General features: G+C 42.6%; 1 protein-coding gene across 3 annotated transcripts; it reads right to left on the reverse strand.

The window, feature by feature from the left end:
- Positions 1–79: 79 nt before the first annotated feature.
- Positions 80–13,146, reverse strand: PHYKPL (5-phosphohydroxy-L-lysine phospho-lyase). Of its 3 annotated transcripts, XM_079967614.1 has the most exons (13): positions 12,339–13,135; positions 9,782–9,900; positions 8,909–9,068; positions 8,189–8,263; positions 7,490–7,577; positions 7,277–7,393; positions 6,874–6,956; positions 6,223–6,448; positions 5,514–5,668; positions 5,230–5,319; positions 2,457–2,587; positions 1,716–1,767; positions 80–1,505 (listed from the first exon to the last, which is right to left on the reverse strand). In XM_079967614.1, exons 1-12 carry the CDS (start codon positions 12,395–12,397, stop codon positions 1,745–1,747), a joined length of 1,326 nt encoding a protein of 441 aa, XP_079823740.1. In that variant the 5' UTR covers positions 12,398–13,135; the 3' UTR covers positions 80–1,505; positions 1,716–1,744. The 3 variants fall into 3 exon arrangements, with proteins under 3 accessions (XP_079823740.1, XP_079823741.1, XP_079823742.1); XM_079967615.1 differs by lacking the exon at positions 8,189–8,263 and having other exon boundaries at positions 12,339–13,136; XM_079967616.1 differs by lacking the exons at positions 80–1,505; positions 1,716–1,767 and having other exon boundaries at positions 5,582–5,668; positions 12,339–13,146.

Genomic DNA, 13,146 nt, shown 5'->3' on the forward strand with positions numbered 1-13,146 from the left:
GGAGACCCAAATTAGGCCTAAATATTACAAGTTCATGGCTGCTGAATGTAGCATAGCTCTAGTTACTTGGTCCCCCCCCCCATTTTCATAGACCCCATAGTTTGCTTGTCAAAGCATGAGTGGTTGCAGTGAACAGAGCCTGAAAGAAAAGACTGTGATTTAGCCTTTTTATAGCTAAATGTAATCTATTCATTTCTAAATTGTCCCATGCAAAAGCTAAAGGCTCCTATAAGCAAACCCTACTGACCCAAAAGCAGGTTGTCTTAACTATCATGAGGCACTACTCTGGAGTTTTCTTCTTCCACTTAACCTCCTGTGTGGTGGGGGGCAGTTCTGCTCTCTGTATCATGCAATTATGGATTGTTCCATACTCTTCCATTCACTGAGTCCTTATGGGGCAAAATGATGTCAAATTGTTGGCATCCTGTGGTTTTTTTCTCCTATGTTTTCATGTGCAAAGAATGGAAAAGTAGTGCAGATCCATGTGTATTGTAGCTTTTGCCTTTTTTGAGAGAGAGGTACATGGTCTTGACACATTGGGATGTGAACTTGTTGCCATGCATCTGTGCTTTGGCATGTTTACTGCTGTGGTTCTGGTCAGCACCATTTTATTGTATTTGTGCAGGTTAAACGATAGCAAGTTAAATTTTAAAACACTTTTTAGCATATTATTTTTAAAGATGGAAATTTGTGTAACTGTGCATCTAAAGAAAATCTAAAAAGCATGCTCAAAATTGTCCTTCCATACCTGTAGCACTAGGAGCCAGCAGTCTGAAGAGATACTATGAAGTAAGGTCACTGCTGATAGGGACACAGTAAAATTTCAACCAGCAAATTAGTTCTAAATAATGTAGGTGGGTAGTTCCTAAATCTATGTCATCTAAAAGTAAAACTTTTTTTTAAAAAAAGAATTAACTATTATTTTTTATTAGCATAGCCAAATCTGCTATCTGGTTTAATAGTTCTTTAGTACCTCCCTTCGATCCTGAATGAAAAATATAACCTGGATTTGATGGTAGGTGAACACTTTCCATGTAAAATTGCTTGTTGAAAACATTTGGAAAAAATATTTTTTCTCTGACATGCTCATCCCTACAAAACTTAGAAAAGATTCCCGCATAATTAAAATGTTGGTATGTTTAGGTATAAGCTTTGCTAACTTTAGCCGTTCCTTACTTTATTGTTAGGAAGGAAGAAAACATGCCCACAAATGACTGGAAGGTGCTAATTTTATAATATAAACAGAAATGAGTGTAAGTTGTGGTTTAGGTTCTGTAACCAATAAAGCAGTTTGTTTTCTGGATAAATCAATTGATTTTTACTCCACTGCATGAAGAGTTGGATCAACAGATAACATCTGTAGAGCTTTGAACTTATGTACTATCAGTATTACAACAAAGACAATAAATTTAATAATTGTAGTTGGGAAAAGGTAGTATTTTTGGTATTGTAGCTTAAGTAAAATATATTAGAAACATGGTAGAATTCAGCACCATGTCTGTAACCTGTAAGAGATGGAATGAAAGAATTAAATATCCACATTTCAAAGCTTAGTGAAAGTTTCCTTAATACTTTGTAATAACATGCTTATTGTAGATTATACATTGCTAGGATATAATTGTGTACATTCATTGTGTATTTAGATTAATGAATTGACTGGATTCCTTCATGGAGTATTTGACTCTTTTTTATCATCAGATTACCTGAATACTTACCATAAGAAGGTAGTGGAAGTGAACTTTCTCTAAGCTTCTCTTTTCTCTAGCTCTGTAGAATATTCAACAGTATTAATTAGATGATTCTACATCTCCCTGTGGCAGAGACCAATATTACTGGTTTTTCTTCCAGCAATACAAATTTTATTCTCATCCCTGAAGGTGCTAAAGTTGATTCTTTGACATCTTCTTCCCCCACCCACTGTATGCTGTTCCTCTGTTTGCTCCTGAGCTAGACTCAGAATAGTGTGCCCCTTGCTTTTAGTGTCCAATTGTGTTTCTATTGGCAGTTTTTTTTGTCTTCCTTGCATCAGAATTCAGGTGGAATGGGCAGAACAGAATATAGACTAAATGTAGCTACATCTCAAAATAGCAACCAAAACAAAGGAAGGGTTTCCACATGGGAAGCGGCATGGCTGACAGTGTTTCAATATGTGCTCATCCCCAATCCCCTTCTCTGAGAAAGGCAGCTGTATGAGAAGACTTGCATGTCATGAATGGCATACTGAAAGAAGTCATTACAGTGGGGAAGGTGTTGGGGCCTCAGTGCACATACATATAGCACAGAATTGATTTCCTTCCATGGGCCTTAAAAATCAATGCCTAGCCCCCCCCGCCCCCGCTTGAGTTGCAAAGAATAACAGGCAATCAACACCAAAACACACTTTAAATCATTCAGCAATGTAAATCTTGTTCTGTGTAGGTGCAGGATTTGTTTCTCAGCGTACTTTCCTTCCTTACCTGTTAATATTTTATCAAGCTTGTCCGCAACCAGTTTTGCATCTTCCGTATTGAAACAGAGTGGTGGCTTGAACTTAAGCACGTTTCTGCCTGGGCCATCTGTAGCCAACATAATGAATTCTTCCTTTAATCTAGAATTTTTTAAAAGGAAAAAATGGCTGATTGAAGTAACTAGTGGTAAAATCTCTTGTCAGCTATTTTGTCACTGCCACAGTATACAGTCTCTACTAAAAGCACCCACTGCAAGCTATCAGTGGCTGCAAAGAGCTTATCAACACTACCAGCAAATGGGATTTTCTTCCTGCTCCATGAAGTGGACTAGAATTGGGCCCCAGAGCTAGTGGCTTTTTGCACACGGTGAGTTCTATCCAAATAGACTACTTAGAGCAGACCCAAGTCATTAGCAGTGTTTTTTTCTGGTGGGTTACACTGGTATACAGTACCATCGCTATTTTTTCTAGGAAAAGAAATTATGAATAGACGTGTTTGCTAGATATTTGGGTAGGAGGAACTAATCCTGGGTGACAAGGGCAGAGAGGCAAAGCTGAGCATGTCACAGGGCAAGGTTAGAAAATGACTGCACACACTCCCTTCCCTTCTTGCTTGTTGTGGGGCCTTGCATTTTCCCTGCTGCAACATTGGGTGGAACTGGGGCACGGCTGTGAGGGAGAGGGGGGAGGGAGCTGCTCTGGCAGGATGGGCCAGGCTCAGTTTGTGGGGTGGGGAAGAGAGGGAGCATAATGCGAAGGGGCGGCAGAGACTTTTTTGCCTGTTTTTGCTGGGTGATCATGCTGCCGCCACCATTGCAGCCTCTGGATGGCTGGCTTAGCCACAGTGGCACATGAGGGTGGATATTGGCAAGCACATTTTTTCTTTTGGTGACTGTTGCTGCTGCACCTTCTTCACTCCACTAGCCAGTCCCCTGGTACTTTAAGCTTGCCTATGGCTACCTGCCCTTTCTGGGAGAGAATTGGGGGGGGGCCTCCACTGGACATCCTTATGGGAGAACCTGCGTAGGGGGCCTGACGCACACGATTCTTGGAAGAGGAAACTACGTCCTGCCACAGACCTACAGGCATTGGAGGAGCATCAGTCACCGCCATGCCCAGCTGGGCACCTGTTGGAAAACATCAGCATCAAGGGGATGGGGCAGGCGGACAGAGAGAAGCAGACTCTTGTCTTTGCAAAAATAAATTGTATGTGTCACAACATCCCACTCTCTTTCTGATCAGCATTTGAGGGAGCGGCAGAGATGGATGGATGGATGAAGCGAGGGGGGAAGGAAGTGCCTCCACTTGGTTGTCTCCCGCTGCAAAAGCTTGTTTTTCTTTGCCTTGCTCAGCAGGCTTTTTTATTATTATGATGCAGTTTTTTATTATGGGCTGCATACAACAATACTAATAATTTATTACTTCTACCCAGTGCTTTTTTTCCTGGCGGTACTTGCTGTAACAACTTTGTGGTGAGTACTGCCACTTTTTCTAGAAACAAGCACTGGTCATTACTATTAATTTCAATGGGCCTACTCAGAGTATGTCAGAACCCAATAAGTCAATTGGGCGGCACCTGACAGTTTTGATTTGTGTCTAATGAACTCTGCACCAGGTTGATCGCAGTAGTTCCCTGCAATGAGCTGGGAGCCTGTCTGTTCCAGAAAGGTTATGAGCTCACAGCAGAGAATCCACAGAATCTCGCTGTGAATAACTTAGCAGAGGTAGAGAAGGAAGGAAAGAGGAATCCTGTTTAATAAACTTATAAAGATGGTTGATTGGCCAGACCCTTACTATTGCCCTCAGTGTATGCTGATCCCCATACTTGCTCTCATATATTGTGCTTACAGTCCACCCTTTACCAAATGGTTCCAGGCAGGTTACAAAAATGTCACAGTTAAATGAGCACAGTTTACATTAAAATAATAAAATATGGATACCAAGCCATTTTCCAAGAACACTTTCTGTTATCACGTGTCTCAAAGAGTACACCAAGGTGGGGGATGTTCTGAATCAGGTGGACAAAGTCTGCTGATTGATAGCTGTATTGTCCCACCTCCCTCCCTTGTACAGTGCTTCCCAAGTACCTGACAAACAGTTGCTTGATTGAAAGGCACTTGGGAACTGCTGCACAAAGCACTTCCCAAGTACCAAGCTCAGGACTGGCAAAGCTGCTTTCTGCATGGATTGGCTGTGATCCAAGTTCCCAATGGGAAACTGTTGCACAGCTGATCCCAGCAGGCCTGAAGTCTTCAACCATGCTAGTATCAGCGGCATGAGCTAGACCTGCTCCACATCTAATGTCCTTGCAGGCAAACTGGGACTTATGCTGGGGTATCTTTGCTATCCAGAATAACTGGAAGGCGCTACTGACAGGACTGTGATTCAAACTGGGAAGGAAGAAGACACAATCATTTAGCTGTGATGAGTTGGTGTGCTTTCCTTTTCTTCCCTCTGCACTCAGGCTGTAGGCTGGGGTGGGGAACCTGTAATGCTCCAATTACAACTCTTATCTCTTGTTGATGGGAATCCCAACAACATCCAGAGGACCACAGGTTTCCCACCCCTGCTGTATATTCTCTGCCCCCGGTTCTTGGAATAAACACCCACAGAGACCTGTGATGGATAGAAGGTAAGTGCAAAGGGAGGAATGGCTTAGAGGCTCCACATATCTCCACTTGTAATATTCACATGACCAACTCTTGAACATACAAGAAATCTGGAAAAAGTGAGGGGAGACACAATTAATTAGTGTTGATCAGGGATGGGAAAGCCATATATACCTTGTTATGATGATGGCTGCTTCTTCAGTAGCAGGGGTTCTTTTCTCTTGATCTTGCACCAAATCTACTCCAATGAACAATCCAACACCCCTTTTAAAAGAAAAAGGGTATCGGTAAGAAGGCAACAAGCTGCAATGCATAGATTTTGTAAGTTGGCTTCTCCATTTAATGCACCATTTTTAAAAATGGCAAGTGGCGGTAAGGCAGGTACTTTCTCTTTATAAAGAGGATGAAATAGTTACTAGTTATAGCACATAAAGATTGGATTGTTAAGAAATTGATACCTGACATCGCCAATTAGAGGATGTTTTGCTTTTTGCTGATTGAGTAGTTCCATGAGGAAGCTTCCCACCTGGAGGGCATGGAGTTGAAGCTGTTCCTTCTCAATCACATCCAAGACAGCTATACCTATTGCACAGGACACAGGATTTCCTCCAAACTGAAGCCGGGGCCGGGGGAAGAAAATCACAAAGTAGAGATGAGCTTTCTACATTTAGTAGTGGACTAATCTGAATTGAAAGGAATTCTAAAAGCAGCACACTACATCCGTTTATATGAAAGTACATTAAACAAAACTGGGACACTAGTGGCGCTGTGGTCTAAACCACAGAGCCTAGGGCTTGCCGATCAGAAGGTCGGCAGTTCAATCCCCGCAACATAATGAGCTCCCGTTGTTCAGTCCCAGCTCCTGCCCACCTAGTAGTTCGAAAGCACAAAGTGCAAGTAGATAAACTGGTACCACGGGAAGGTAAACTGCGTTTCCATGCGCTGCTCTGGTTTGCCAGAAGCAGCTTAGTCATGCTGGCCACATGACTCGGAAGCTGTCTGAGGACAAACGCTGGCTCCCTCGGCCTATAGAGCGAGATGAGTGTGCAACCCCAGAGTCCGCAACTGGACCTAACGGTCAGGGGTACCTTTACATTAAACAAAAATGTCTAATTAAAGATGACTTTCACACAGTACGGATTTGGGAAGTTGGATTTGGGAAGTTACCGTGTTAAAATACTCTACTCCTGTTGCTGAAAATGCCTCTGCAATTTCCTTTGTCGTTGCTACACAAGAAACAGGATGCCCATTGCCAATTGGTTTTCCCATGGTGATAATATCAGGAATAAAATCCTCTCCTTGAAGTTGAAATGCCCAAAAATGTTTGCCAACCCTTCCAAAGCCAACTTGAATCTCATCAGCAATGAATACACCTCCTGCGCTGTGTATGTGCCTATTAAAAGAGCCAAATCACACATAGCTATACAGGTATAAAAGAGTATAAAACCTAATAAATTTATAATTGGTTTAGTAGCTGATTCTCATTTTAAAAGTTAGAATATTTGATTGTGTGCTTCAAAATACTAAATTTCCTTAAAATTAAAAATGCAATAAGCACAATGAACTAAAAATTGTTCAGTGCTGACAAAATCGAACAGCAAGTAAGATAATTCCATTAAAGAAACTTGCACACTTCTAAGACTTACTGTTTTCAGTGTGACACATGGTTATTTCTCCCAATGAAATCAATGGGATTTAAAAGTGCTTAACTTTGGCAGAGTTAACAACATCACCAAAGGTCCTTAGCCAGAAGCTCAAACAAAGCAGTTTAGTTGGGAGTGGGAAAATATATAAGGAAAGTTAAAAAGCAATACTCACTCAGCTGCCTTTTGGAAATAACCAGGTGGTGGAATGATTTGTCCAGCAACACTTGGTAAAGATTCCACAAAAAAGGCAGCAAACTGAAAAGATAAGATGAAGTGAAGCCAGTAGTGGTATGCATGCCACGTTTCAAGCTGAATCATCATTTTGTGTTCCTAATTCAGAAATCTTCATACAGTACCAGGCTGTCTGCCTGCCTTCCACACACACGAATCTCTGTTCATTGAGCAAATGGCATGTACACCCAGAAGATAAATTATTATCTGAAACCTTTTCAGCGCAGTCACTCCTTGAGATGAAATATACACATTACATGTGAAAAATTTTCAGAATACATTCAACTCAGGTTGACATTATATGACGGATGAAAGATTATATTCCACTTAACTCCTTATTTTACCTTTCTTCCTTTTTGCTGTGCTTGGTCAATTATTTTTTTCACTTCGTTGGCATATGCCGTGGCCGGATCCTTATTGTCTTCTCTGTATAATCCTCGGTATGTATCAGGAAGAGGAGCCTGTCCAAAGAAAGTGTAATTGGTATTCACATCATCAGAGCTTAGATGAATTAGAAATTAATGGGAAATGGTCAAAGTACGCTCTCTTTTGCATACCACATGGACCCATTCCTTTTGGCCTTCTAGATTTCTGAATTTATATGGACTTATGTCAATCAGGGATGTCAGATGTCCATGATAAGCACTTTAAATAAAAACAAACAATCAGTAGAACCACATAGTGAAGTCTACATTAATTCACTGGGACTACCAGAGATTTTGCAGCATGCCAAACTGAAGCTGCTGCTGTGCTTAAGCACTTCACATATTCACTCTGTTGCCCCTTTCTGGAGAAAGCAAGCAGCTGCCTGGAAGATAAATTTTCTGTTTCTTCAAGTTCTTGTAATGACAGTATAAATTACATTTTAGTCAAGAAGCACAGTGCCCATTCCATTGGTAGCACAGTGTAATTTCCTGCAAGGTTGTATGTACTGTACCTTCATGTTGACAACATGCAACCTGGGGCCCAGAAAATGAACTTAAGGAACATGATGTACTTCTCGCTCAGAAACAGAAGCAGGTCTAGGCTTGACAAGTACCTGGATGGTAAGTTGCCTGGGAAGCTCACGTACCTTGCTCTGAGACGCCTTGGAAGAAGGGCAGGATTCAAATGTAAAAAATTATGCAAGAGAATAAACACTAAGACACTCCCAACTTTCTAGTAAAAACATGTCTACATTGGGCATTTCAACTTTCTCTTCAAAAGTTAAATGCAAATTCCCAGGTTTGCTTTGTTAAAAGTATATATATACTTACTGGTCCACCACAAGTACGTCCTCATGTTTTGTATACTGCCGTGCCAATCTCAGAGCAAGATCATTGGCTTCTGACCTACAATGAAAAAGTTATGCAGCTTTCTCTTTCTGTAGAATCAGGTAACCTCTCCAGCTCTACGGTTTTGTATCTATAGTCTACAGAACTGAGCAACCAGATTTCAAATGTACAAATTGCACAGCAAAATGACAAAATGCACAAAAAAGAAATAAACAGCATTATGGTTTTTGACCCACCCAATCTATATGTTTTGCTAATTGTTTCCTTGCAGCTGCATGGTGTGAGGTTTTTCCTCCAAGAAAGGAATGCACAGAAATGTTAATTTTTCTCTAAAGCCAGGAACTATGTGTATTCGTCCTAATTTGAGGAACATAAGTTAAAATACAAATAAATTTCAGGCATTTGGCTTAATCAAAGCAGTTTGATTGTCCCAATAAACACAGCCTGTTTTGCAAACAATGTATAAAAAAGATGTATAGTTTTATAGGCTCTGAATACCTATTATTTGTTTTCAATATTCAATTTCTAGTGTGACTAATGTTAACTGCTTCATCTTACATACTCTTACTTAGCAGGATTTCATTCTAAGTTCAGTTGATATTTACTTCCAGGTGAAAGCGCACAGGGCTGCAGCCTTAGAAGGAATGCAGCTTGAGATGGTGCTCATGAAGAAGTCCTATTAGCAATGTGTCACAAACTTACCCTGAATTCAAAAAATAGAAAGTGCACAGCTTCTTAGGCAATGTATTAGAGAGTCTTTGTGCATAGTCCACCAAATTGTCATGCAAATACCGAGAGTTTGTATTTAGTGCCAAATTTTGTTGATGTGCTGCTCTGATCACTTCTGAGTGGCAGTGTCCAACTGAAAAATAAGGAAGATGCAAGATGAAAGAATGCCAAGTGTCCACCCATAAATGCTATTAAGACAAATGTTGGCTCTGACTCCTTTATTTTATATATGTCCTTAAAAAATCATGCAAAATTTAAAACGTAAGAGCCAAAGGCCCATCTAGTCTAGCATCCTGTTCTCACAGTGGCTAATCAAGATATCTATGGGGAAGCTTGCAAGCAGGACCTGAGAGCATATCTACTCTCCACACTTGTGATTCTAAACTGGTATTCAAAGGCATATTCCCTCTAGCAGTGGAGGTCTTGTATCAGGTCAGGGTATAGGTGACTTGGCTTACTGGCTAGCCAAACAATGCCTGTACAAAGGCTGTACAGATAGGCGTAATAGTTGCCAGACTATTCAGGTGCCTGATCTGGCACTGCTGGCTATGGAGTTGTAGGGCTGAGGTTTAATGGGCATGCACTGAAGTTATTTGTGAAGAGATCAAACATTTGTCACATGGGGCAAATTTGGATGTCTGTGTATGCGATAAGGAACAGGTTAACTGCAGGGAAATGATTAAGTGCACACACTTAAGCCCCTGATTTTCCAAGCCAGGTTTCACTGGCCAGAATCAGTTTTGTCCAGTTTAAATTGGGCCAGTAGGTTACCATTACAAGAATGTACACATAAATGTAGTTTAGGCCTGTGAGTGATTATTAACAAGAATGTGGTTTCACGCTTGCCTTGAGCAACGTTGTTGATACAGTCAAGGTACTTGTTTCCATTTTCATCATACATATACTGGCCCTTTGCACTGATAATCTTCACAGGGTCTTCTGGGAAAAAAAGCTTGCAGGAGGATCTGAATTAAAAAAAACAAAGTAAAATTGAAATGAGAAGCAAATACTCCCACGTCACTAAATTTATTGCATTTTTTTAGCATGTTCAATGAACTAATGTTTTAAAATAAACTTTTTAGTTAATTCCCTCCATTCTTGTTACTAATTCAATACTAAAAAAATAGTCTAAACTTTTATCATACTAAATTTCAAGAAATACGAGCAGTAATTTAAAGCCTCTGCACTAATAAAATCTAAGAGGGGCTATTGCTTAGAGAAGCCTTTGCCAACTTGGTGCCATTGACATTCTGAACAAATTTTGACATATTTCCCTTGAGCCCCAGCCTTTATGGCCATGCTGGCTGGAGCTGACAGTCATGGTAGTCCAATGGTAGCGGGTTGGCAAAGGCTGACTTAAAGAATAAATTTTACCTTTTACATACCCCTCATATACCATGTTTCAGTTTCTATGCTCTGCTGAAAGTAGCCTCCTTAGCCCTCTGTAGCACATTCCCAGAAATTTCTCCTTTTGAAAGGTCTACAATATGTCAGTTGTAGAGAGACCTTTTAGAAGTACGGCAATCCCTTTATTTGTATTTATTTGGCAACCAGGATAAGGATTAGGTTGTTTCTCCAGTGGTGGTTCTTTACTGGAGAGCCATAGCATTGTAGAATTGTAGATTTGTAAAGTACCCAGAGGGTCATCTAGCCCAACCTGCAATGCAGGAATCAACTAAAACATCCATAACAGATGGCCAACCAATCTCTGCTTAAAAGCCCCCAAGGCAGGGGAATCCACTGCACTAGCTACCAGACTTGCTCTGCCAAGTTAGTGCTAAAGAGTTTAGCCAGAGGTAATAATCAAGTATCATAAAACAAATTGAACCTTACAATTTTTCTTCTCTCTTACCTTTTCTTAGGTAATTTCATTTATTTAAAATATTTCCACCCCAACTTTTTGGGCAAAGCCTCATAAGGCAGTTTACACTATAAATGCTCAAAACAAATTAACACAAACATCAGATTATAAATATAAAGCAAATATGGAGTGTCAGCAGTAAGATAAATGCTTGGCAGAAGTATAACGTCTGTAAAGTCCAGTTAAACACCACAAAAGGAGACTCATGGGAAGTAATTCCACAGGTGTGGTGCCACCAAAGGTCCTGTTCCCTGGTACCCAACAACCTTAGTGGCAGGGGTGCCCAAACTTTTTTCAGAGAGGGCCAGATCTGATGAAGTGAACATGTGTGAGGGCTGACCGAAATTGCTGAGCTTTTTTTACAATTTTACCCCAAAGTTGTTGACATTTTTGGGGGGATTGAAGTTGCTGAGCTTTTTAAAGGATTTTACCCCAGGACATATACTGCCACGGGGGCCAGATTAAATTGTCCACCGGGCCGGATTAAGCCCCTGAAATGGACTTTGGATATGCCTGGTGGCAGGTCACAGCATTAGGCCTCCAAAGCTGATCTTAGGGCCTAGGCAGTTTAATGTGTGTGTAGGCAGATCTTCAAATGATCTGTTCGCAAAACAACCACAGGCTGACACTATGCCCCCAACATCACCTGGACAGGCCCCTCTAGAAAGGGTTCAGATCCCCACTTGGCCATAAAGCTGACTGGGTGACCTTGGTTCTCTATTTAAGCGCCTAACCTACCTCACAGGGTTATCGTGAAGATAATGGGGGAGGGGGAGAGATAGAGAACCACGTATGCTGCCTTGAGCTCTTTGAAAGCAAGGCGGGATATGCATCTAGTAATAAACCAGAAATTTGAATTGAGGGCATGGAACGGATAGTCATGAGATAGCAAGTACTGGGCTAGGTGTGAGGACTTTGTTCTGAAAGACCAATAAAAAGGCCTGACCGGGGGGCGGGGGAAGAGCTTTATATCCTCACATTAGAAATTCAAACATCTGCTGGATCAGAATACATGTACATTACATTTATGTGCCCCTGCGCATTAGAAATCAAAACAGCATTCAGTATACTGAAGCAAGCATCTTACAAAGCTGTGGGAGAAGAGTGACTGTATTTTAATCTAGATCCTAAGCGTTTTGCAGTATTGTTAGGTTGCGTGTCGTAATCCGCGAAAATGAGAGATACAAGCTGGTAAACCCACACGAGGCAGCCGGATCCTATGCAATGGGAAGGAGCGGAGCGGGATTTGCGGCGGGAGCGAGCGGGGCATATTGCGGGTCTCTCTAGCGCGCCTGCCACGTAGCAGCTATAAACCGAGCGAGGCAAGCAGGTTAAAGGTATCTGACCCAAACGCGCCAGGAGCCGGAACACGTCCCGGACGTTGAATGTTTCGGATGGGACCGGTTTTCCTGAGGCACCGACGCCCGGCTCAGAGTCACGTGGGCAACCTCAAGATGGGCCCACCTCGAAGGAAGCGGGGGGAGGAAATACCCTCTAGTCTCTGGAAGGACACCCTCCCCTCTCAGCAGAATCACCACCTACCCGATGAGCTGCTTCCGCAAAGCCAGAGTCTCCTGGCGGCTGCGTGGCCCCGCGCTCATGGCTGCGGGTAAAGGAACCGTAGAGATAGGATGAAGATGCCCCTCTAGGGGCAACCTGGTTTTCCTGGAGGAAGGCTTTCCGGGTTCCTTGTGAGGCTCTTCCCCTGCTCGGGGAGGCGGAAGTGAGAGCTGCCTATAGGAGACAGTGGGAGGAAATAGTAGCTGGGCAGCGGTTTCTCCGCCCCGGCAAAGAGAGGAAGCTGAGGCACATTCCGTTTTTTATTCTCTTGTGTGAAATGTGATCTTATTGCGTTTCCGCCTCGATCCCCCACAAGCCAGTGCAGCCTGTTATCTAAGAGTCGCAGCTTGGGGGGGGGGGGTCCGTGATAACCGAGAGTTCACCGGCCCGCTCCGTGCATGAACGGAAGCGAGGAATCCGCTCCCGCGTCTGGCCTGAGCAGCCGGGATTCTGCAACGCCCCCTGGCGGGCGCGCGGTGGAACTTCCTCGGCTGGGCTGCAGGCGGCGAAGCCCAAAGAGTAGAGTCTGGGGCTCCCGCGAGGGCAGCCGCTGAAGAGCCTCGCAATGAAGCAGTTTAGTAGGTGGGGTTCCCAACCCGGCGCGATTCAATGGGCGATGCTTTCCCCTCACCAGCATGGGCGTGCCGGGAAGCGCTCCACCCGTTGAATTGCTGTGTCCAAGAAGCAGGTGCCCTTGTTCTTGCAGCGCTTCATCCTCCAGTTAATTTTCTGGCATTTTGGAGCTGGAGTTAACATGGAAGGGTCTTAACATGTTGAGCCGAAAGTTTCA

This window comes from Podarcis cretensis, assembly GCF_951804945.1.
Source record: "Podarcis cretensis genome assembly, chromosome: 2".
NCBI lineage: Eukaryota > Metazoa > Chordata > Lepidosauria > Squamata > Lacertidae > Podarcis > Podarcis cretensis.